The following is a 26,180-nucleotide window of genomic DNA, read 5'->3' on the forward strand; positions in this document are numbered from 1 at the left end:
CCACGCACGTTCCCAATAATTCCCCAAACGCCTCACTCTTCCTCTCGATCACCCCAAACGACACCCTATGGACCCTTTTCGATTCCCCAAACAAAAATCCAAAAAAAAAAATTCGTCGCAATTCGAAAGTCGCGAAAATTCATTCGCTCATTCGGCCCGAATCGTGCAGACTCGGCGAGGGTCGTGTCCGGGTCGCGAAGAGGCGCGCGCGGCGCGCAGCAGGATGAAAATCGGCGCCGCGAGCGCCGCGCGCCGCCCGCGTGCCGTCAGACCGAAATCGAACGTCGGATGTGCGAGTGATGACGTCCTCGTAGTGTCATACTTCGTCCACGAGCAGCCGTGATCGCCTAACGAACCACCGCCAGTTTCCTCTCCCTCGAACCTCCTCTGCGCGCGACGTTCCAATTCGTCCCATCAACGTGAAATCTGCACAAAATCGCTCGCCATTTGGCAGGTTTCCCAGGCTGGGCCGGCGTCTCGTGGGCCGACGTCCTCTCACCTGTGCCCGCGCGCGCTCGCCCTGTGCATCGTGCATATCGCGTAACGCTCTCTCCTTCTCCTCGTGGAGCGGCCACTGTGTGCTTTCGTTTCGCGCAGTATCGATTCGCAGGCGACTGGTTCGCGACCGGCACGCTGCACGCGCGTCCACGCTGACAGCCAACCTCCGAATGAGTCGGGGACGCGTGTGTGCGACTAGCCCAGTGCTCGAGCAGCGTTACTGAGAGCCACGCACACGGCGGACGAACGTTATTTAAACGTCTCGATGGTGAGTTGATGAATCACGCCGCGACCGTCGCGTCGTGACCCCTCGACCGAGGCATGTACCGCGTTACTGTTGATTTGCTCTTTGTATACGGGGTGTAAACAATGTGGCGGTGTTTGGGAGGGCTATCGAGTTATGTCAGCCGAAGGAAACAGAAAATGTCCTGTGGTGTGGTGCCTGATCTGCTCCCATTCTGCAGAGCAATGCCTTAGGGTACGTGTCCACTTGAGAGTGGAACTATCGCGAGTGGCTCTTGGTAGTACTCTTGGATAGTGTATTCACTGTCTGACATTCATTGAGAGTAACTGAGAGATACTGTCTGAGATAGATTCGCTATCTGAGAGTACTCTCGAGAGCAACTTGTGATAGTTTTATTTTCAAGTGGATGTGTACCCTTAGAAATAGCGCTCTTAGTGAGTAAGAACGGTATATCGTCGTTTCTTCAAGGTAAATTATTGCGGTCGGCACTAAAGGGTTTATATATCTATGTGTTAAAGTAATGATTACAGGATTCTGTGATTTTACAGATATATTTAAAGGCAGAAATAGAGCAAAAGAGTCTTAATACATTTTGCTGTATCTGTCTCTTAGAGTTTAACTTTTATGAAGCTTTAAAACCTGGAATGTTTTAGGGAAATGAATCTTGGATTTGAAAGTTTTATAACACTTAAACTGCAAGATATACAATAAAATGTATCAAGACCTTTTTACTCTATTTTTGCTCTTCAATGCATCTGTAAAATTACAGAGTCCTCTGATTGTTACATTACCATATAAATATGCTAACTTTAAGGCACTATTACTGTAAAATGGAAGTAGATGGATATTATGTCGTTGGATATTTTGTAATCCATTTGCGCTCCTCTCCCTTTCAAATATTACTACGTACATTGTTTACACCCTGTATAGTCGATGTGTCTGTATATTATGTGTAGGAGACAATCGAAATTTTAGAGGTCAATAGGGTGGCAGTAAACAGAGCTGCAGTATTGACTCACTGTAATCCTGTCGGTGCCAGTATTTCTTCTTCTATACGAGTTACTGTTGTTAAATCGTGTCTGACCTGGCAGGGAACGTTTCTACTCAAAATGAGAATTCTATTTATGTTTGGTATTTAATATTCGGCGCTGTGAGATGAAAGGGTCATCTATTTTTATGAAACAAGACACGAATTGTCGACATGAGTTATTCCTAAAGGTGTAATTTTTGAGGAGGCGAGATCATAGCGAAGGCAGAATTCTATCCGCTGGAATTGACCCGACAGCGGTCTGCGGTTCTAAAATTGTATTTATGGGATAATAGGAATTACAGTTGCAGCAGATGAGATTTCATCTGCAGAGTTTCTGTATAAATCGCTGTTATATATAGGTAACGCAATTGTCAATAAATGATATTCCTCGAATTTCATATTCCGACGAATCGTACAATCAAATGAAAACTCATCTACTCTGAACAGTAATTTAGTGTCAGTCATGTTTTGTTAGATTCTCAATTTCAACTGCTGAGTCATCTCACAAATATTTCTTGTTTCACATGTTAACTCCAAGAAGCAAAAGTTTGTTTAAAAAAGCTTTAAAAAACTAAAGAATAATTTTCAGTGACACTATCTATGGTACGACGTAATACTTAAAATAAAATATGTTAGCCTTATCAGCTTAACCGCCTCAAAATTCTGTCTACTTTAAACTATAGCATTTTCATAAAATAGAATTGTTTATCAGCAAATTGTTAATTTGCAATGCAAATTAATTTGTATTATTTTTTAGAACCATTGACTGCTTTTTATTTTACTCCCATTATTGATTCTTCATTCGTTGCTTTGTATTAGTATCACTTTTGTTTGATTATCGGTTGTTTCACTCTGGCGCACACGATAATACGTAGAGCGATTATACGATATACGCGTGTTACGTCGTTGGTTGTAATTGGTTTTAAAGGGAAGCAGGCTTTAGGAATTCATGGTTTGGCAGATCGTGAACGAAGTATTACGTCGATGCACGTGATTGACGCAAGGTTCGTCTTCTTGTAGCCAGAGGACCGCGCGAATCGATCACTGTCTTTTCAGGGTTGTTGCATGAGTACGACTGTAAAATCATTATTTCTCACTATACATACATACATTCCAATATTCGCTCTGTATACTTCATCAAATTTTTTCAATGCAAATATTTTGCACGTTTGGTGAACCTGTCGATATGTGACGCCCTCACCGATTTTTTTTCGAAAAAAACGACAACATTCCGAACAACTTTTTCGTATACATATACTGAGCGGTTGGCTTTAGTTTCCGAAATATTCGCGAAAAACCGCCACTACTACTCACTGAATTTCGCTTTCATGTATACGTGTGTGACAACGTATGTGTCAGCGCAGCCCGAATGCTTGGCTGTTCTTTCTAAGAATACAGCGCGACACAGTACAGCAGTCGACAAAGTTGCATATAAGTGGTGTATTCGCGAAAAACGTACCTTAGAAAGATAGTTACATTTTACAGCGATTAAAGAGCTACCTGAAGTAGTTTAAATATATTGAAAGTTATATCTCGTCACTCTTTTCATCGTGGCGCGTTTCGCGCGCAAAAAATGACATTCCTCTTTTCCATGGCAGATCACCGAGCGTAGACAGTATTTTCCAAGTTGAATCTTTGCTTTCCGAGTAGTGGGGGGAGTTCGCCCCCAACCCCCGCCTCGGTGGTTTTTCACGAATATCTCGAAAACTAAAGCCGACTGCCTAGTACATGCATAAGAAAAAGTTGTTTAGAATGTCGTCCTTTCCAACATATTTCAAGTTCATCGAAATTGGTGAGGACGTTACACATCGACAGGTTGACCGTTGAATTGGTTAACGAAAATATAATACAGTTCTCACTGTTGAGGCTTTCGGGTGTAAGCTGTGTTCTAGTGGAATTATTTTCCTAACGTTTCGCAAGCATTGTAGCTAGTCAATGTGTCAAAAGACACATTGATACAGTATCAGTATCTTTACACCCCCTGATGAAGCTAGTTACAATGCTTGCGAAATGTTGGGAAAATAATTCCATTAGGACACGGTTTACACTCGAAGTCTCAAATTTCTGAAAATATAATAACTATTTGCTAATATTTTGTATCATCTATATTTTTTTTTATTTGTTTTTTGAACGCGATCAGTTTGGGATACGTTTGATCAAGCATCAAATTCTTCAAGGTTAGATTTATTAAGCTAATTGTAAGAAGAAACGGATTTGATAAGTATGACATAACTTGTTCTATTAATTTAAAAGTTTCTTATACCTCTGACGACAAAGTTTGAACCGAGGACAACTTTAATGAAATTGTACGACAATTGTCACAGAAGCTTATACGTACTTAAAACTTTGTAAATAAGCTTAGTTCAAAATTCGAATCGATAGGAATAAAACTCGAACTGCAGAAATTAACTTAACCAATAATTACACCTAACTCAAACCTAACTGGTTAGTTCCCATTTATTTTTGAATAAATAGTCAACAGTATAATTGAATCTGTCCGAGAATTCATTTTACTGGTTGTGCTTGCGTAATTTCAGCAATTAACAATCAAAAAAAGATTCAACTCCACCATTCCAGTTTAATCTATCAAAGTAAATCTCTCGATATTAAAACAAACAATCGCGAGCACGTATTTAAAACGTAATCTGTTTCACGTGTACGGTTTCTTGGAAAAGTCATTAACGTTACTATCCAACTCATAAAAATGAATCCCTTTGAAAGCACTGTATTGCATTCTAGACACATTCATATTTATCGACTCTTTGGAGGAAATTATGTCTCTTCCGTGTGTTAGAAATAACTCGATTAAACAGTATTAGACGTTTTGTATATAAAACTCGTGTATGTGTATTGCTAGCAAAGAACGACAGGTTACCTTGCATATTATTCCTCTTTATGACGTATAAAGACAATAAGATTATATCTCTCACAGGCTAAGCTTGCGAAAAAACATCGTCTAATACATACTTTACTGTAATGAAGACTTTTTAAGACTTTATGCATTTAAACTGAAGAAAGAACGCAATTTATCAAATTTGATTCCATAAATTATTATAATAATTATGAAAACACAAACTTATAAATTATAATTAAATATTGAAAAATTGTATGATAACTGAACGACTGCTATTGACTTGTGTGACGAAATTTAAAATTTGTTGAAATTTTTTTGTTAAATTTACATACAATAAATGAGTACAGTTTACCACAAAAAATTAAGTTGAGCGTATTCCGAGAATTTTGTTTACCAACCAAGCCCTCTAGTTCTATTTCTACCTTCGAAACACGTGATTAACCAATCTTAGTTCCCCACTGAAATCATGTGGCCAATTTATTGTTCATCGACACTCTGCTCACTTTGGTGGCTCTTTTCGGATCTTTACGTAGTCATCGCAGCTCTGTCAAGATGAAAACCGTGCATCGCGTGAAGGGCCACCTGACCCGCTAAAAATAGCGAAAGCACTTTCATCTTTCCCGTCTCCGAGCAAAACCTTTGTCTCGAGGGGGTGACGAAATTCCAGTGAAAGAGATAAACGCTGAGGGCGCCACGAACAAGGGGTTCTATTAGTTACAAATGAAATTAACGCCCATGTCGGAGCAGAATTATTAAATACTGTCTCCAAAACACTTGTGGTAAGAAAAAATTCATTCCATAATTGATATGAAAGATGACTGATAAAGCCTCAGCTTTTATCAAATTTAGAACAAAAAGACGTAGAAAAAAAGGTATTTGTATTCTTGTCCAAATATGATAAATCTTTAAAAAAGGAGATATATAATTCACAAAAATGGCGTTTATTTATATATTCTTTTAGTTTCGTTAAAAAATTACTTGAGAAAAGGCAATCAATGTAAATAATGAAATATGTATAAGAAATAATACTACCAGCCAACTTAATTACTTTGCTAATTCAAGTGTTAATAATATTCATGAGTAATAAACGATTGCCCTTCCACCCTTTTTAAAATTCATCTATAACGTACGCCTTTACTTTCAGCGTGACAACGCATTTAGCATCTGCGTGAATACTTAACAAACCAGTTGAAAACAAGTTCATCCAACTCGATTATCCTGTCTAGGGCTACCAAATATATTTTTAACGGAGGCTGTCGATGCATTTTTTATGACCCAGAACCTGACTGCTTGCGTGAGAAGCATCACGAGAACTGTATTTGTTAACGGATTGGTCGATAATTGCAAAAGCAGGACCCAGCCACGTAATTTCACGCGCGAAAATGGCGTCTGTTTCTTTTCGTCTCCACTATTCGAGAAGATCACGCGAACTAGCAATTAGTACGTGCGCATTAATATGAATGGATAATACAAGCTGTTGCGAAGCATATTTTGTGGGCACTTGGGGACGGTAATCCTACTTTAATTATGAGAACAACTAAAAAGCAGAAAAAAATGTAGAAAATTTTCATAGAATTAGTTACAGACATGAAGGTAATGAAGAAACTTCCTGTATGTATACGTCTGATAAGGCTGAGTTCTTTTGCTTGTAAGCTCTTTTCCATTGCCTAAAATATTGGCCTAGATCGTTAATATACCGCAGCCTTAATATTTGAGGAAGATAAAACCAGCAACGTGTAGCATTTGCTGGGAATATTTCGCTGAGCTAATGCAAGTGGAGGTTGCAGTCTTGCAGGGGTTCTGAATTAGGAATTTGGGCAATCAGGAATAGCTTACAATTATACATATTAAAGAACTAAGTATTATCTGACATGTATATACATGAACTTTGTTTATTATTTTTATATTTAGAATTTATCTCGTGAAAATATCCTACGAGAATATTCTTGACTCTAAAGAACAAGTAATGTATTATAATATAAAAAATAATTAAATTAGGTAAGGCTACGCAAACCGTTACAAGATGGCGACGTTTACCCGCAAGCAGAGACAAATTATCTCACAGTTTCCCGTAATTCAAGGTTCAAAGGATATCGAAGACAGCACTCTGTCCGACTTAGAGGTATCTTTTACACTATCAGTGTGCTCACGTCAAACTTCTATCTAATTCTGTTACCAACGTCTCTATTAACTTTGGTAATACTGCTTTATCTTGGCGAATTAACCAGCTTTACTAATTCTAATTGCTTTGGTTCTACTTGATTCTGACATGTAACTCTCTTTGCAAGTGAGATAAAGGCTGAATAATATAGTGATGACTATCTCTTTGTTATGTACAATATTTGGTTTGCAGGTATAACAGTGATTAAAAATATTAATTTTTTCTGGTATTAACAATTATTTCAATCAGAGAATTATACCTATTTTTTGTATAACAATTTTATTAGAAAATAAATTCAGTGATTCAGATTTTTGATATAATGTACCTAATGATTGTAGTACGATTTTAATTTTAATATAAATATTATTATACACTGAGTTAATTATCTATTGTCATTGTGATTAATTACTGCTAGCTAATCCACTACCAATATTATAAAAGTTAAGGTATTCGTATATTACAAATTGTTGGGAAGTGTCCATATTGCCGTAGACTTTATTACGCGAGGGTAGAACAACGAAGCATCTTCTTCAATAAAGAAGGACAAAATATTTACTTGGAAATTCGAATTTACTAGAGCTCTTAGACTATATACACAGGAAGTTTCTTTTTTGTCCAAAATGTGATACTACGAGTACAAAGTAAAAAGCATCACGTTACTAGGGGGAGAAAAAGAATAAGCTAATATAGCTTGAGAAAAAAAAACAAAGAAACAGATAAATACACTTGAAAGAAAATTCTGTTAGACATTCTTGCAATTACTTAATCCTGCTCGAGAAATATCTTCCGTGGAAGTACAAACTTCATTAAAAGCGAATTAAGTCCAACAGCAATGAGCGAGTCTCTTGCTCCACCTAATGTACCTTGGTGTTTTTATTATAACATTCTAAGACAATTTAATACGATTCATAATTCTCTCACGACTCACAAATTAAATAAAAGTTTTTATTTATACCCTCTTTTCTTTATTCGAAGAAAGTATAGACAGAAAACATGCTCGTTTCGTGTATACTACGAACAGTTTGATAAGAATATTAGATAGCTGTTAGCATATACTAAGACAAGTTTATTTTCACAATGTGAGTGGAACGCTTACTGTATCTAAAGGGAATACGAATTATTTCACGTGGAGATAAACTTATCGGCGATAAACACCTTATCGTGCCAAGCTACGCCAAATAAACCAGTCATTTTTGGTATCCTCATTTAGGTGATTCTTGACTCTGTCCGTCAAGATTGTGAATCGGTTAGCGATTTAGTCACAAAAACGATAAAAAAGAGGTCTTACTAACCCTTCCACTTCAACCTTTTTCGTCTAATCTAAAGCATATTGTTTTAATCATTAAGAGAGGTGTAAAGGTAATTAAAAATAAAAGAAAAATTGAAATAATAACCATCCCTCTAAGTGACGCCTCCTCTTGAAGGAAGCAGCAAAGAGTAATATAAACAAGTGACAGACGAAATTAATGAAATAACTGTCTGACCATTTTGCAGCGTTGAAGAAGATGTTAACGCCGAGACGATCGGGACCGATCAGTCCCGAGGAGATCGGCAATGGGCACGAGACGAAGGATCCAGGCAGCACAGGAAACGGTTCGGTGACTCCAGGCACCTTTGAAAATGGCGATGGAACGAAGGAGTTCCTCTCGACCGGAAGAACCGGCAGGAGGAACGCTCTGCCAGATATCATGGGTTGCCACGCTGAAACAGGATTGCTAGATTTACCAGACCGTTTCGAGGAGCTTTCTACTGCTACAGGTTTGTTAAAAAAATGAATTTTTAAAAAATTAGGCAACTTAGTCCCAAAATGTACAAAATACACAGATTCACAATACTAATACTAATAAAATCAGGAAGATCCTATGAGTTAAAAAACGTAAAAGTAACACTATCTCAAGACACAAATGATAAAAGTCTCACGTGTGTACAAAAGAATGCGTAATTCTTCAATATGTTAATATTTTTAAAAAAATGCTGTCATTAATCTCGATATGTTCATAACCTCTAACGATGACTTATAACCTTCACCCACCTTGCATATACAGTATGAATCTTGCAACTATGGCTAGGGTCCGAAATTAGCTGAGACTGCTAACAAGTACTGAATACTGTATACACCATGTCACACAGTGTATATAGCTTCAGCAATATTAGCAGTTTCAGCTGAATTTCGGGCTGCAGCTTATATCACTTGAACTTTCTTTAAACTGTTTGTTGCGTGAAATAATGTTTCAAATGAAAGTTGTTCCTTTATGCTCCTTTTTGGTACGTTTCTCTTGATACCAAACAACTTTCGTTTACAACAAATAGTTTACAAGAAAAGTTAGGAGATAAAGTTGCGAGACTCACTCTATAATAAGGTTACAACTAGATATTAATTAAAGAAAAAAATCTGTACTGAATACTGAAACATTTACGCGATCTAATTGCAGATCAGTCAAGCAGTGGTCAAGATCCAAACCTACCTAGTACGTCGAAACAGGGTTGATGTGACTTCACGTTTCCATAACGAAAACTTTCGACTGTGGAACATCGACGGACTGTGCCATCGATGTAAGCAATACAAATAACGAAAAAATGGTTATTTAAAGTTTGACGAAAGGTTCTCGAAACACCGACGGCCCGCCAATTTGCGTGAAGCGCTTGCGCATGACGTCCGCGCATCTATTTGCGTCTGCGCAGAACAATCGTTTCTTTGAAGCTAGATCATACGATTCTCGTGATATAACCTTCTTTTAACGCGATCCTTTTGTTCGCTATTGAAAATCCAGCGTAGAGAGTTCGTAGTTAGCGACACGGGGATGAGATACATGAGAACAATGAGTATTGAAACGTTTTGAATAACACGCAGCGTCAAATCGGATACTGGTTGAAAAGCAATGTCAGAGATAATGCAGCGACTCTGGCGACACATTATTGTAACTACGCAGCTCGATGCTCGTTTGTTCTATTTTACCACAGGAGAGAACTGTCCTTTGAGACCTGTGCGATAACATCGAAACAGCGGTCTAACCTTGATTATTTGTGCGTTTATGAAATAAAAATAATACTAGCATGCAGAGAGTCTTTTGTGAGTTCTGGGAATAGAATTGGCAAACGTGGATCGCGATATTTCTGTACACAGCGCGCGTTCGACTCGAAAAGATTAGTAGCTATTCAGTTTTTATTTTTCCATGTGGGATACAGCGAGACAAAAAAGTATTTGCATACCCAGTTTTCGTATAATATTACATAGAGGAACAGAGGGATAATAGGTTATGAAGATAACTTTTCCATCTCAAACGTTCAGTGTCGTATAACAATGTAGACCTAGGGGATGTTTTATATGCAAAGTGAGGTTACAAATACTTTTTTGATTTTCAAAGTAGCAAGTTTTCTATTGAATCGAGTCGTCGAATAACAGATTAAGAACATATAGTACATGCTAGAATTGTTTAACTTGCTATTGATATTTTTGATGCACGTATGTATGATCTTTGTTGTCATTGCGCATTGTTAAAAAGGGAACGTTGCATTTGAGTAGCAATTTTGAAGATTTAAGCATACCAGAAACTGCGATTTTGAATCCCTTCGGCGACGAGGAATTTTTTATAGGCATTTTGCTAAGAAAAATTGACCTATTAATGCATTATGTACTATGTCACCTATGAGACGAAACTGTTCATCTATTTTTGCGTAAATTCACGAACTCGTATACCTCATTAGTCGCTTTCGATTTTTTTTATATTCGAAGGTTCAACTATTGCAGATTAGATGATATTTTGAGCATGCTTCAACGTTAACTTTAAAAGGTACAATAACAGTACAAATAGAACCGGTGCTTAGAGTTAATTTTCCTGCGAGTACAATATGAAAATGAACAGTGTAGATTTCTGTAAATATGACTGCATTCACAGCAAAGTTTCGATTATTTTCCTCGAACGAAATTCTAGTATCTAGTACGGAAATATTATAGAAACGATACTTTTAAAGATAAGATAAACGTTTTTATCGAGATGGCATTTGACTACGAACTGAGGAATTAATTTAGAATACATACTATTTTGAAAAATTGTACATACAGTTCTTCATTCTAATTTGACGAGTAACGTTAGGTTATGATTTAAGATTTTAAGACAGGGTATATAAAGTGAGTCAGTGAAAAATATTTTCTAAGTACATTTTGTGTAAAAACATTCTCCTCTTTTATGAATTTGAAAATTTATTACTTCTTTTCTAAAAACTTCTGCGGATAAGGATCTTTCTAGTTAAAAGAGTTTATTAACTCTTAACTATAAATCGTCATTGAAATTGACTATACAAGGACTCATCTTTCATATTGAATTTCATGAATAAAGAGACTAGAAATCACAAGCAAGATAAAATGACTCGAATTGTATTCGCAGTTCAAAAAAATTCAGAAAATTTTTGAAGAATGAAATAGGTAGAATTAACTTTGATATAAAAGCTTTACGTTCACTCAGCTACTTCACCAATTTAATGTATTAATAAAACCGCTGTTGATTTAAAAATTCTCATCACGCAATTGGAAAAACAATTCAGTTGAATATTATATGTACAGTATTGTGAGTTTTGTATAAAAAGCTAGCGAGTCTTAACCGTTTAAGGCAGTGTTGTATAAATGGATTTAAAAAAAATGAACATTATATATTAATCATCGAATTGTAAATACATGACGTATATCTGAAATAGAATGTTTTGTGTGTAACAAGAGAACGACTGACAATGATCTCGTGTAAAGGAACACGTTTGTTATGATTACGCTATTTTATCGCGTAACAAAATCGTAATAATATTGTTTCAGGTATATTAGATTTTTGCTACAATTTAAGCGCGGGTAGACCCGCGAAACAAAAACAAGTGAACAGCATTGAGCTCCCACACCAGTATTTATGTAAATTGTAAGTTATCGCGTAAGTATTAGGAAAATAATCCTAACGAGATTCATCAGTTTTGTTTCGACTTTCGAGAGGACGATTTTTGTTTTAGATTGTGTAATTTTATATAAGGACAATTTGTACAGACTTGTGATTGTTTGTATGTTATACTACAGTCTTTACTCAACTAATTCTAAGAAATGTGAGTGTTCAAATCACTCTAATAATACATGTAGTGTACTATACAAGGTGGGACGTAATTGGCTCGTAAGAGGGGGAGAGTTCAATAAAAAAGGCAAAAACAGAGAACAATAAAAATGCGAAATAACATTATATAGTTTACAGGGAAATTAGAAGTTAAGAATTTCAGTCTGACACTGTTAAGTACAGTATTTCCATTCACGTGAAAAAAATTATATTTTTCACAGATTTTGTTTTTAATAGACCTTGTAATTTTTTAGAATTTTTAAAATAACAAAGACCAAGAAGTTTAAAAACAGCTCTGTGAATCTGTTTTCAATGCTAAAAATTCTACGTATAAGTAGAATTACCTTGCAATAGTCAGACGTGATGTCCAAACTCTGTTTAATCAGTTAATAACTTGTTCAAACTTATTTTTCTAACAAATGTAGTTTAACAGGAAACAAGCACTCTTCACTCCCCAACCCCTCTTTAATTGCATCAAGAATTACGTTCTACCTTATACATATATCGTTTTGGAAAGATTTGACTGCGTCGATAAAAGTGCAAGCACAGATAACGGTCTATGATACGAGAACACTATTGCCAATAAATAATAAATGTCGATCGATGAGAAATATATGTACAATGGCGTTATTTATGAACTCATTCACTGTATTTAGTGATTAAAAACACGATTGTAAATGATGTACACCACTCGTGTATGGGAGCAGGACATAGATATAATTCGTATATGTTAATTGACTACAAGTCAGAGACGCAAACAAACCTGCTGGCAAGTAAAATGTGATTAAACAGTAACGATCCTCCCATGGTATCCTACACAGCACAGCAAATATTTATGTAATTGAAACAGGACTATTAATTAGTACTCGAGCAGAATTTATTAAAGGATTCGTGCAGACTATCCTTGATACCGTGTTCAGTGACGATCTACCAGAGTTTATTACTTCGATGTTTCGTAATTCCGAGTGTAGATATTCACAGGGGATAGATACATTTCAAGGAAATGCAAATGGGATCTCTTGTTAATTTAACTCCACTATATCCTTTGATCCTATTTTTTTTCGTTTTAAAAATACTTAAAAAATGTTTAATAGAACTTTAGTTATTCAGTAACGCGAGTAATTGAGAATGTTCTTTTGTAGTAAAAAAATGTGATCTCGTGAAACTTAGTATCCTTAAAAACTTCGATAAATTTTTAATCAAAATTAAATAAACCTACATTTTTTTCAATTATCATCAATATTGTAGTAGGGAGTTTGAGCAATTGTATTGCTCTATCACTATGCAGCACAAACTTTGCAGACAAAGTTCTCGAAATTAAGCTGCAATATAGTGGATTATTATGCATAAACTTCATTAGAGAGAGAGAGAGAGAGTAAAGAACATGGTACAACATAAACGCCATAATGTGGTACAAAGGATCCATCAGTTTTCGGAGTTACAAAAAGGAGGATATTAAAGTGGGTCGGAATTGCGGGACAAAATCCACGTACGCACCCCTTTTCACTTGAAGCGAATAAAAGCGTCGTGACAATGGAAAAATTCTGTTTACACAGCCTGTCAGGTTATCATTTGTTCCACGTATATAGAACAGTATTGGCAGAGAGGAGACCGAAGCGACGAGCCTGTGTGTCACAGTGGATAAACATCGTTAAAAGTGTAACGAAAGTATGAAGAATTCTATCCTTTGTTCATGTGGTTTTCTTGTGTAATCTATAATATTGAGATCCTGTGTGAATTACGCGTAACAGAATAGTCGCTACTATATTTTATTTTCATTTATAATTAATATAAAATGAGTGATTTTTGGGAACTGGAAAAATTCTTCTCCAGAAGGTCGAAATTTGGTGATATCGAAACCTTTTCTGTATAATTTCGAATATGAGAATGTAAGTGTTGTATTTTGTTTCTATATATTTATTTTTCAAATAAAAACTAAACATCAATGATTAGACAGAGGATTTTTATAAACAATCATATTAGACAGAAATAAAGATTTGTAGCCTATCACTGATATACATGATTACTACCTTATATTGTTACTCGTGTGTGAGTTGTAACATATACTCGCTGTGATCGTATATTCTGATATGTTTCATTGCGTTCGATATATTCACACGATAACGTTTAATATATAAAAAAAAATATAATTTTTTCTTTAATAAATCTATATTACAATTTATCTATTAATAACTGTATTGACAATTTCCTTTGCAAATGTTTAAAATTTTTATTTGCTTTAAAATATTCTTATAAATTTTTGAAAATTTATATTTAAAATAGATTTATAACGACTACGATTTTTTAAATAAAAAATTTAGTATTCAGCCTCGATGGTTTAATATGCAATCATTATTGTACACATTTTCTTCAAATAACAATAAATCAGAATGATGGATGCATTTTCTTGATGACTAATGTAATAGACCATTACGGGGGTTAAATAAACAGAAGAGACAGGTTTGTTCTTATCGAAGTAGAAAAACAGAAGCACTTGACATATCGTAGGTTCCCTTTTCAAGATTTTAAAATCAACTCAAAAGTGTATGATGACAATTCTAAAAATTTCTAAAATAACTCAAATTATTTCTTTATATACTTTATATACTTTCAAAATCAGATCTTTCAATATCTTTATATTCTTTTTATTTTGCTATTGTCATATCACTTCAAATTCTGTTTTAATATTTAAGAACACCATCTCCAAAACCTTAAACTCTAGGAAAGTAAAAAGAAAAAAATTGATTTGCCAAAAATTGTAAATTGTTCAAACTTTCATTGAGAATGAAGATTAGAAGTTGAGGATGGTTTTACAGGATAAGTGCAACAACAACCAATGACTGTCCTTCATACTAATACAAACTATAAATCTATACACAAGTACACACAGTAGTTCATATCTGTTATTTTTCTACCATAATTTATGGACGTTCTATATAAACAATACACTGCACAGCTTATCCAGCCGCGCTGTATATCTTTCAGTTCATTTCACGACGCGTTCTCGGACGGCATATGTGTTATCATCACCCTGTGATCTACCCTATCACCGCGCTACAACCCTTAACTTCTGCTTTTTAATCGCTCTGACGTTTATTTCTTAAAAACTGCATTAACTCTTCAAGTTTTCCATTCCTCGCGTGCAGAGTGTGCGTCACGGGTCCTACTTATGAAACAGCTTATTTTTAAGATCCTTCTCATGTTAAAAATCCTTTTCTTTTATCTGAGTAAACATGAAAGATTTTGAAGGTTTATAAGTTCGTTTTCTATTTTAAAATTATTGATTGTCAATATGTTTGATGTGTATATGTCGGATCACGCTAATCTAAAAAACACTTTGGGCAAAATGCGAACTTTGAATTTACCGAATATCAAACACGAAGGCGTTCTGTCGATCAATGTTGGGTACGTATTAAAAATGTAAATATTCCTCTACCACTCACTAAAAAGCTTAAAATCTAAACACTAAACCAAAGATTTTACTTTTTGTTTTACTAATGGAAGTATCACCACTGTGAAACTTGTTTCCCCCTACTTACTCTCTCGATTATGTTAATTCTTACTCCACTCAGTTGTTACAAGCAAGATAAATATTCTCAAAATTTGTCAAATTTAAATACATATAGTACATGTAAAGCACAGTATTGATTCTAAACTTACCAAAGATAAGTACTATCGTCGTTGTCTCAGGACACCTGTCGAGCAGTGGTCTCTTGGTGTCTTTGCAGTGATAGTGCCAATGTTCATTTTCAAAATTTCGTAAGTGCAAACTCTTTAAACACTTTATTCTTCTACTCTCCACTTTACCAGTTTCAATTTAATAAATCACACATGTAGTTACAAACACAGAATTCAATGACACTTGCACATCGTTAGAGTTACAGTTAACAAATTGTAATAAAACAGAGAAACATTTATAATAATTACTGAAGACACAAAGAAGAAATATAGAATCACAGTATAAGAGAATAAAACACTGTGCACTGAAAGAGTGTCCAAAACGATCTGTCAACCACTTCACTGTCCTTTTGACCTGCACCTTGCAACTGCGTCCCAAAGCTGTCGCGATATTCGTAACACAGAGAAGGGCGAGCCTCATTTGCCCTTAAACTGTTTACACTAATTATGCCGAGGTCGAAAAATTAAAGTCGAACTCCATCGAAGCACAGTAATTGATTGGCTAAAATTTAGTGGAGTGGGGTGCATGTACCGCCTCCCCTATGGGGCAACGTTGAAGTTTCTCTCAAAGGGAAGCTACAACCAATACACATAAATCCTGAAATACTATTCATTACAAATGTGCAGACTTGAATGCAAATTCATATTTCTATAAGTCAAATTCATATTTCATATTACTAAAAAAAAATAGAACCTAAGTATAGGTATATTTACACCCTAAAAATACATAAATATAGCTAGTCTATTAATAAGTTTAAAATTTTGAAGTATTTCTATTATGTAACTTTTTATAAAACAGAAGACATCATCAACAATTTGATTTTCATTATTATCATTTAGAACTTATTACTATGTGAAACTGTTTGCTAAATAAAAACATTGCATGAGTACTTTGCATAGTGGAAATTAAAAAGGCGCTGGGTACAAATAAGCTAATCTATCTCGGGAGGAAAATAAGCTGGAAGTTATTATACGCATAGATCGATGACGGAGTAGTTCTCTAGGCTGTTCTATCACAAGCACCTCAGAAAATCAAATTCCAAATTTCATTATTAAAATGGAATTTTTCATCACAAACAATTTAAAAATATTCAAATCTTCTTTTTACTCAAAATTAACATCCCACAATAAATCAGTTGTTAATTTAAGTTCAGTTGGTAACTCAAACCTGAAGTATATATCAAAATTAAAAGTCATTGTTAGCGAAACTCAAAAATTATTTCTTTTTAATGTAAAGTCTTTCGTAATATAAAGTTACGCAGAATTTTAATTGCTTCAGGAGCTAAGGATAAGGGTTAAAGAAATCTTAGTAATTGATATAGAAAGCTATTACTGGTCCACTCTTGTCAAGAACAAATCCTTTCTTACGTCACGGATTTTTACACCTGTCTGTCTGGCGCAAGGTGTTTCCACTGCCTATGCAAGCAGACATTTATTGAGCTTTCCGCTGTCTATAAAACGTTCTCCACCCTTTTTTCCTCGACGTACGATAAAACTCAGAAATAACGAGTTGATCTTCTGTTCGCGATGTATTCCTGTGCCGCGCACACCGTCCATCGCGAGTTGCTACCAGAAACAGTTCATAGACCAGTTTGACGCGATCAAATGTTGTTCAGAAAGCTACGATGTCTTAATTAATCTCTCTGCTTACGTATCATTCCAATCGTAAGACATTCTGCATGGCAAATAAAATTTGAAAAGAAATAATATACCCAAAGTGTTACGATATACGTGTCTGGCATTTTAATTAATCCATCGTGAAGGTGAAAAAATACAATTCTGTGGATGCATAAGATTTAAATAAAGCTTTATCCTCTAAGGTGTCAATGTGTTTCAGATCACCCAAAGGCACCACACAATTTGGTAAATTTCACAATCTGATAACCAGCAACAAAATTCCAGATAGTAAGTTACCAGTGATTTCTACGTGTTAGTGTCCCGATAATTATATTAATTCGGTTTTTAGTGTCGGGACCAGCGGCAGCCTCTGTCAATACTTTTAACCCACAAAAAGACAGTTTGCATGCGTCTATGAGGCCAATCATTATGTTAGCACAGTGTTTCTCCATATTTCCTGTGTCTGGCGTTAACACCCCTGACGCGTCTTACCTCAGGTAGTCTGGAACCCCTTAATTTTCTAATCATCAGGAGAACGTCAAATTGTGCAATATTAAAATGTAGAAAAATGATTGAAACACTGAATCAATTCTTAAGACATTGATATTTAATATTCCTACTCGATTAGGTTCACCTGGCGTAGCCCAAAAATTATATACTGCGCGATTTCATTCCTTGGTTCCTCAATGATGACGGTGTTCAACATTATGAGGATAATCACGTCAGGAATCAATTCAGCGAAAATGAGTAAGAATTTATCACGTATACTTCACTACATTATTAAAATCATTTGCTGTGTTACTTTATTTTCAATAGCTAGCTTCGTCTTCAACGGGACGAACCTGATTGCGTCTTTTCTTTTCCTGCGACTGGCTATCCAGTGGCCTTGTCTAATGCTAACTTGGGAGAAACTTGAGAAAGAATTTTCCAGTAGGCATAGAAAAGTTTGTAGAATGAGCCTGGCTACTAAATTCAAGTTCGTGACTATAGTGGTGATGATATTTGCCTTGGGTAAACGATACTTCTATTTTGATTATTGATATTATAAATTAGGTACAGTAGGGCCTCGATTGCTTAAGATTAAATTTTTGTAATTTTCTAAATTTTAATAGTGCCACTAAATTATGGATCCAGTTCTACTCTTACTCTACTGTACTCTTATCGTTAATGCAATGAATAACTGGAACACTGAATAATAGAGGAGACAGATAGTCAAGATCCAATTAATCGAGCTTCTACTGTAATTTATCTCGACTATAATGACTCTCTTTTGAAAGCTAAAGTATCCACATGAATATCGCGATGTGTTGTATTCTAAAGATTCTAAGATAGAGCAAAAATCTTTTAAAATTGCTTAATCGCTATATTTTGCTTCACATGTTCACGCAGGAGACTTTAATTTTAAACGAAACAATTCTTTCAGTGGAGCATAGTCTATCTATAATTCATGGTTCCATCAGGGCTACAGAATGTGCAGAGTTTCAAGGTAATTCAGACATCGTTGGGGTGTACTTTCAATCCCAGTTTCCACAGGTGAGAAAAGTAATTCAATTTTACGTAGTTTCAAATAAATTACGGACTCTTCTCAGACGCTGCAGAAAATTTATAAACAAAACTTTCATATTTTCGGCTAGGTATTTTCTAACATTTCCTATAGCTTGTGGAAAGGAATAGCAGTGGATATTATTAATGTTCTGAGTACTTTCTCGTGGAACTTCGTTGATCTGTTCCTCATTCTCATCAGCATCGCTTTGGCGGATCAATTTCGTCAATTGAACAGTCGGTTACATTCTATAAGGGGCAAGGTAAGAACTATAATAGTTGAATCAGATTCTGTGATTTTTTAAATATAAGATATGGATATTGCATTTTACAGTATTTTCTCATTATAGTCTCGTTGTTACATTTCATATAGTTTGAAATTATTTAGAGTGAGCAAGCTGCACTTGTGAGCACCATTAAGTACCTACTCACAATTTTCGATAAGACCAAAATGGAGTATTGTAAGCATGATTGAGTTCAAAATGAATTAATGAGCAATTATTGTAATGTCTATAGCAAAGAAGTATACGTATCATCGTTTCTAATGACGAATCTTGGTCGTTAGTATCATTTCGTTGTTAAGGCAATGCCAGAGTGGTGGTGGGCCGAGGCAAGAAACGATTACAACCATTTGGCGAGCTTGACGAGGCAATTGGACTCTCACGTATCCGCAATGGTCCTTCTCTCTTTCGCCACCGACCTTTATTTCATCTGCATGCAGCTACTCTTCTCCTTCAAGTACAGACATTAAACTTCCATAAAAATCGGTCAATTTAATTCTGTTGGTGCTTATATTAATTTTTCAAAATTAATAACGTTATAATAAAAATCTAAAGTATGTAATGAGATTTGAATGTATAACATAGAATATAAGTAATATAGTTTAGAAAAATTGAATCGATATTTTTAGTCAATATTTATTAAGTGATATTTAAACAGTCCAATGCGAGGCATCATTGAGAAAATTTATTTTGGCTTCTCCTTCGGATTCCTTTTGGCAAGGACCACTCTGGTTTCTCTATGTGCAGCCTCTATTCACGATGAATCATTACTTCCTGCTCCAGTTTTGTACAGTGTCTCCGAAAGTAGTTTTTCCACTGAGGTAAGACGCCGATGAGTCTGGCTAATTTTACGACTTTGAGAAAGAATCTTTTGACCACCTTTCAGTATTGATTTAGAGAATTAATAATACATAAAATTACCATTACAGTAATTTAAATTTTGCTCATCTTATTAAAATTTTCTATCAAGAGTAATATTTAAGAGAAGAACAGAATTAATTTCATTCTAGCTAAGAATTTAATTAATTTCTCCATTTTCCACAGGTAATGAGATTTCTGTCTCAAGTGACAACGGACAGCATTTGCTTGACTGGCATGAAATTCTTCTCAGTGACTAGAAGTTTAGTTCTAACTGTACGTATAAGTTTCACTTCAAATAGGTAGCAGCTTTCAGAATTAATTTTAACTTTTCTAGCGTATTAAAAATTGTTCCAGGTCGCAGGAACCATAGTCACTTACGAATTGGTTCTAGTCCAGTTCAATGCAGTCCAACAAACGGATACACTAAACACTACAAACGTCTGTGAGGTGAAGTAGATGCGTTTGTAAGCAGTTTTAGTGCCGCTTACGAAGAATCCCTCCTTCGAGTTTCCTTTTCCCAGAATTTTCTCGTTGCTTTACAAGTATACAGAATACGACAGTGCCTAAGCTGCTGTACATACAAAATTCGGCTGGTAAATTCCCTCACTAGGAGATCACCTCAGTACGCCCATGTATTATCTATTGTTAATTAGAAAATTCGAACCCTGAACTTTCACTTTCAGTTCAATCGTGTGTTTGAAAATTTGTGAGCTCTTAATCGAAGAATTTATTATTACATATTTTAGAATGATAGCGATCAAAATTAAATGGAACTTTTTTGCTAGCCTCGATATGCAGCATGTAAGAGCAAATTTTCAAGTCACTTTAGTGTTTTTATATCGATCCTGCTTTTAGGTATATGTATTGTTTTGAACAGATTTCTGTCGTATTAGCAAAGTAAGTATATGAGAAATTGAATTGCACTTGTATCTTAGTGATAATATGTAAATACAAAACGCTGCGGTATTGTAATATAGGCTTACGATACATGCTTCCAAATTTATAATGCTTTGCAGCCGTGAACCCTTTTCGTTATCATGCTTATACAGTGTACAGACGATGTAGTGTTGCACATGTAAGAAAGACAGACCAAGGGTTGATTAGTCACTCTAATAAAAATGAAAATGCAAAAAGATACATGTCTTTGTTATATGCAAACAAAGCTTCTTATTCGATATCATTAATGGATCCTTCACAAATAGTCTGTAGAGCAGCTGCATGGTGTAGCTTTTCATCGTAAGTAATATTAGAATGGGATTATTTGAATGTTTATTTTATATATCTATAATAAAAAATTTTGAAATATAATGTATGAATTTTTAGCTGCATATTTGAAACTTAAGTGAGAGGAGTCTAAAACGTGAAATGACACTTTCTGTGATAAGTAACACGTAGGTATGTATAGATAGTAATTTATTAAGTAAAATTTAATTAGTACAATTTTTGATTAGTTTTGGTAATATTTAGTAGGCATAGTTAGTACAAATTTTACTTGATTGATTTATGCATTATTATTTTTTTGATGTGTCACTTTGTTGTAGTGCTTGTTGGATGCTTCACAATAATGGTCATTTAGCAGTGAAGGCTTCTACAACGAAACGCATATAACTTGAATTTAATTGTTGTTTTATAATGTTAACTGATGTTATTAGAAATGATAATGTTGTTAGCTACCTTATTACAAGATACCTTCAATAAAATAGCGTTATAAGAAAATGTCTGCCTTCTTTTATTTCAGCTGTTTAATATACATCAAAGGCGTACGTATCAGTAAGTGATAATTCTATAATCTGTAGCAAGTATTTAAGCTATCTGTAATAATACTTTCATCAGAGGTACTGATAAGAAGTCGGTTAACAAACTAAATTAGAACTATTTTTACTTATTTACGTAACTAACAAATTATTTTCATTTACTTGGTATTAGAATTGAATTGTAAAAGTACGACTTCATAAGTTATAATTGCACCAGCCACCTGAAAATAAACATTCGTCTAAATATGTGTGGGTGTCAATTAATAATTAATTAGAGTTGTCAAATTACCCCAAGCATAAAGTTTCTCGTGATCGAAAAGAAACGTAATCCTGTCAATGCTACATCGTCAGTAGAGAGTTGGTACTGTAGCCTCTGAGCCTAGGAATAAATTTTGCCATTCTCTACTATTTAATATATAAAACAAATTATTCTAAACTCTTGCATTAGATTATCAAATATTTTAAAACAACTGTCTATTAATTCATGAATATTAAATGAAAAAAAATTTTCTTAACACAGGAAGAATCGAACCTAGAATCTCTTGCATGAGAGACAAGAACTCTGAACCTTCAACCAAGAGTAGTATATCCTAAAATAAGGTAATTAAACATTTTTCTTTGTATAATATCTTAAATTTTAGCAAATATACAAACATTAAAAATATTTAATATTCTTCTTTTTCTTGGTTGAAGAATAAAGTATAATAATCGCTTTTGAATGGTAATAAAATAATTAAATTATTAAAAAAAATAATTACCTCAATACCGTAGGATAGTGATGAACAATTATATAAATAAGGCAATGCCTGCTTGCTGTGGTCGTTTATTCTCGCAGCACACAAAGTCACCAAGCACGTACGGCCGATGAGAAACGCGAAAGATCCGAAAAAGTAGATTGCGCTAGTAAGAGTGCTCCCGCTTGGTCTTCTTTTCACAGAAATAAAGAGAATTACATTACTTGAATTTGAAATAAAAAGAATAGTAATGGACTTACAACTAAACTTTTATTTTATCATTTTCCTCAATTTCTCTATTTTTTCTGAGAATTCATCTACATCGTATATTAATATACTTCAACTATTAAAATATACTGTACTTACGACAGACCATTAAGTAGCTGAAGACAAATAAAGTAAAGATTATTTGCAAAGGATAGGAGAACGATGGACGAAATGTAGTCGTCGACTTTCTTCACCATGGAACTTAAGATTGCGTAGTTTGTTCGGATCTCATGCCAGTCGAACCTCGAACGATCTTTCGCAACTGCGACTGCCAGCTTCTTGTTCAGAGATTTATACCTTTCAGCCAGGCCAGTGGAAACCTGGAAAATGTTAAACATAAGTACCAATAAATAAATTAGTGTAGGCTCACTATTGAGGTTTTCAGGTATAAATCCTATCCTTTTGGAAAAAGTTGCAGGTAGCTTCAGCAGGGGTCAAATGACACACTAATATTGACGCCTTGTGGTGAGCTACTGTTTGAATAGATTACCTGCTATTTGGTTTATTGCTCACCAATTACAGGTCCTTTGAAATGGTCAACTGGACAAAAAGGATTTATACCTAAGAGCCTCAAGAGGGGACTATATGATGTTGAGTCATAAAAGGCTTTTCAATTGTTAGGATTCTTACCAGCATAGTAAAAAGGTCCATAAAGTTCCACGTGAAGGTCGCAATTTTACTGACAATGAAGATGTAGAGACCAAAAAGCATATTGTAATCCACTGGAAATAGAAATTGCTTAATACGATATCCTTTTCAATTTTGTAGAAGTCAGTGTCTTACGTGTGTCAAAGATAAAAGAATGTGATTTTAAGCTGTACACTTCCAGGAAATTACGAAAGCTCGAGTTCGTCGAGTTGTCCCATTCGTATTCATCAACGTTATTTATTACACTGAGAATATGTTCGATGAGAGCCAGCAGTAAGACGACAGAACTTATAATGTAGAACTTCCATCGGAGCCGTGGAAACTGTGTGCTATTGCTATGCCATATAAATAAGAACATATATTATAACATATATCAGCAAATGGTATTTTCAATTTTTAGTTACTGCAACCTAATTACAGTAAACTAAAATGGCGCCAAGTGAAAGGGGGATAAAAAGTGAATAGAAATCTACGTATTATAAATATTTATGGATCTAAAAAAAATATTTGCTTTGTGATTCTACTAATTCCTACTTGTCAAGCATTCAATATCCAATCTTCACCCCATCAAAAACAAGCAAAAACACGACTTTGAAAGGAAGATCGTAATCAACGATCTGTATAGACCTCGCATCATCATGTGGCCGCGTTTCATGTGAAAATAAACCAATTATTCTTCCTCCACGATGTAATGGTGATTAGTAGGTATCTAGCTTCGCGTGCAGCTTAATAAAATGCAGACAAAACAATCAGCGAACAGCAAATCGTGCCTCAGTTCCTATGTGTGAACAACTATGATATCGACCTGTCTATATAGTCTTCCATAGCTCTCCACTCGCACTGAAAGGACATCCAGCGCGAAGACAATCGGAAAAATAAAATCATGGCCAGCAGGTTGTTCCCATAGAACACTGCGCCCACGGTCGCTGCCCCTATGCCACCTGAAACATAATATAACCATCCAAGCTTATCTCGCTATTCTTTATCAACCACTGTACGAAGGAAGAAAAATTGGAAAGATATTTCTATGAAAAGGTTCCCCTTCACTGTTACCGTTTCCTGAGAATATCGATTATCAAAATGCTGTGTCACGCGACATATTAGAACGCAGATATATTGGCTCATTTCCTTTTCCAAAATAATAGATAAATAAAATTTAATCGTAAATGAGAAAATTATGCGAAGAAAATATTTTAGTTACCTTGTGTTCGGAACGTGTCAACGTTCAAGGTCTTCACCATGTGAATCACTGATACAATCGTGACGAAAAGTAACAATACAACGACGAAGATAGAATAGAAAGTGAGGAATGAAAATATCCTGAATTGAAGCTTCTTAGGTGACGATGCTCGTAATCCAGATACGGGAAATGCTCCAAATGCTTGTGCCAGACTCAGAATGGGGCTCATGGCACAGTGAAAGGTTTCTGAGATCTGAATAATAACAAAAATATCAAATTTGTTTAAGAGAAGTTCAGTTAAAAAAATATTGAATTTATATTTATTACTAGAAGAACTCTCACTCGATCTGTAGGATAAGTCCGTTCCTCTCGGAACCTTCCTCTTGATAAGCTCCCCTGATTCGTACTGAATTCTTCGGAGCCATCCTCTTCTCTCTGATACATCAAAAAGGGCCAAACCTTTTTACTGGAATCCTTGATAGGAATTTCACTCAAAGCGATTCTTGTTTTCAACATCATGATCTGGACATCTGGGAGCGCATTCGCTAAAGCAACCATCACATTGCATTTCTAGTGTGATCCTGTTTAAACAACTTTACCATTAATTCTTATTCCTTTTTCTTCAGAGAAGGAAAGAACGAAATGACTGCAATTTCAAATACACAAAGCACATTTTATGAAAAGAGAAAATATTTCTTCAAATAAAAAATTTGAAATTAATGAAATTTCTGAGTTATCTGTATAGGTTTATTAAAATGAACCGCGATGTACATCGATCGAGCTTAGCGGTAGAAGTAGGATTAATTGTATCGATATCTTCAGTTTTACGAAACTGGAGCCGTCTCGTATTCCCTATCACGAGCGTTGTATCGGATTAAAACGGAAGTGACGTTGCTGGATGCACTAGAGTGAAATTTTGACGAGCTTCATAGGAAGATTACTTGATCTGGTTGAGAGGACTGTGTTCTTTAATTAGTTAGCACTGTGGACATCCTGCTATGTGACGCATATTCGAGACACGCGATACCCAATGATGCACATTACATTCCTGGGGGTGGTAAATGTTTATCCCGCATATGAACTAATGTGTTGACATTTCAAGGACTTGTTAATTTACGTCGCAACTCTTATGCAAAGTCTCCATTTCTGCTGCTACTTTATTAAGCGTCAATGTTTGATTTTATAGAGTGATCGATCTATCATTAATAACTTTTACATTCGTGAGGCTTACAAACACATTTTAATGTAATTTTATTGGTGATTTATTGATGCATTTCAAAATTGAAGAAATGTTTAATATTTTTTTGGGAATATAATTTGTGTTCTTATATTTCTTTAGTTGTTTCTAGCAGAAAAGAAACTATAAAATGCAGTATGCAACAATTACTCTCATACTATCACACGCGAAAAGAATTATTCTATGTGACTTAACTTAGTAGAAATTGTATTTTAACTACTATATGTAATAATAATTACTTTTTATCACAGGGCGGTTTATAACATTATTGATTCTACAGAATCCAGGTCTCAAAAAAAAAATACAAAATTAAACCAATGTCGTTTTTTCGGTTTCATATTATTTTTACACTCATTTCAACTATTAATCATTAAAATCCATTAAAATTAAATCGATCATGAGGACAACATTAAAATTATTAATTACTTTTTTAAAAAAAGCTCTTAAAAAAATTTAAGTACGTTAAAACATAATTTCCTACTTCCACTTTTGTTTTTCGTTCTTCTTCCT

At 34.8% G+C, this 26,180-nt stretch overlaps 3 protein-coding genes across 4 annotated transcripts; 2 read left to right on the forward strand and 1 right to left on the reverse strand.

The window, feature by feature from the left end:
- The first annotated feature begins 276 nt into the window (after positions 1–276).
- On the forward strand, positions 277–9,846 carry LOC143179739 (uncharacterized). 2 transcript variants are annotated; one of them, XM_076379066.1, is made up of 4 exons: positions 277–766; positions 6,625–6,748; positions 8,282–8,545; positions 9,220–9,846. In XM_076379066.1, exons 1-4 carry the CDS (start codon positions 764–766, stop codon positions 9,273–9,275), a joined length of 447 nt encoding a protein of 148 aa, XP_076235181.1. In that variant the 5' UTR covers positions 277–763; the 3' UTR covers positions 9,276–9,846. The 2 variants fall into 2 exon arrangements, with proteins under 2 accessions (XP_076235181.1, XP_076235180.1); XM_076379065.1 differs by lacking the exon at positions 277–766 and adding an exon at positions 6,103–6,219.
- Positions 9,847–17,392: 7,546 nt separating this feature from the next.
- LOC143179736 (gustatory receptor for sugar taste 64f) lies at positions 17,393–21,561 on the forward strand. Its single transcript, XM_076379062.1, has 12 exons — positions 17,393–17,454; positions 17,516–17,663; positions 17,795–17,913; positions 17,983–18,177; positions 18,590–18,699; positions 18,801–18,971; positions 19,274–19,446; positions 19,648–19,810; positions 20,034–20,123; positions 20,205–20,297; positions 21,174–21,245; positions 21,392–21,561. Coding segments are annotated over exons 1-11 (1,275 nt in total). The 5' UTR covers positions 17,393–17,453; the 3' UTR covers positions 21,186–21,245; positions 21,392–21,561.
- LOC143179737 (gustatory receptor for sugar taste 64a) lies at positions 21,265–24,806 on the reverse strand. Its single transcript, XM_076379063.1, has 10 exons — positions 24,776–24,806; positions 24,455–24,686; positions 24,059–24,194; positions 23,389–23,588; positions 23,236–23,327; positions 22,705–22,925; positions 22,363–22,528; positions 21,894–21,983; positions 21,525–21,825; positions 21,265–21,438 (listed from the first exon to the last, which is right to left on the reverse strand). Exons 2-9 carry the CDS (start codon positions 24,660–24,662, stop codon positions 21,763–21,765), a joined length of 1,176 nt encoding a protein of 391 aa, XP_076235178.1. The 5' UTR covers positions 24,663–24,686; positions 24,776–24,806; the 3' UTR covers positions 21,265–21,438; positions 21,525–21,762.
- Between the last annotated feature and the right edge of the window lie 1,374 nt (positions 24,807–26,180).

This window comes from Calliopsis andreniformis, chromosome 5 (assembly GCF_051401765.1).
Source record: "Calliopsis andreniformis isolate RMS-2024a chromosome 5, iyCalAndr_principal, whole genome shotgun sequence".
Taxonomy (NCBI): domain Eukaryota; kingdom Metazoa; phylum Arthropoda; class Insecta; order Hymenoptera; family Andrenidae; genus Calliopsis; species Calliopsis andreniformis.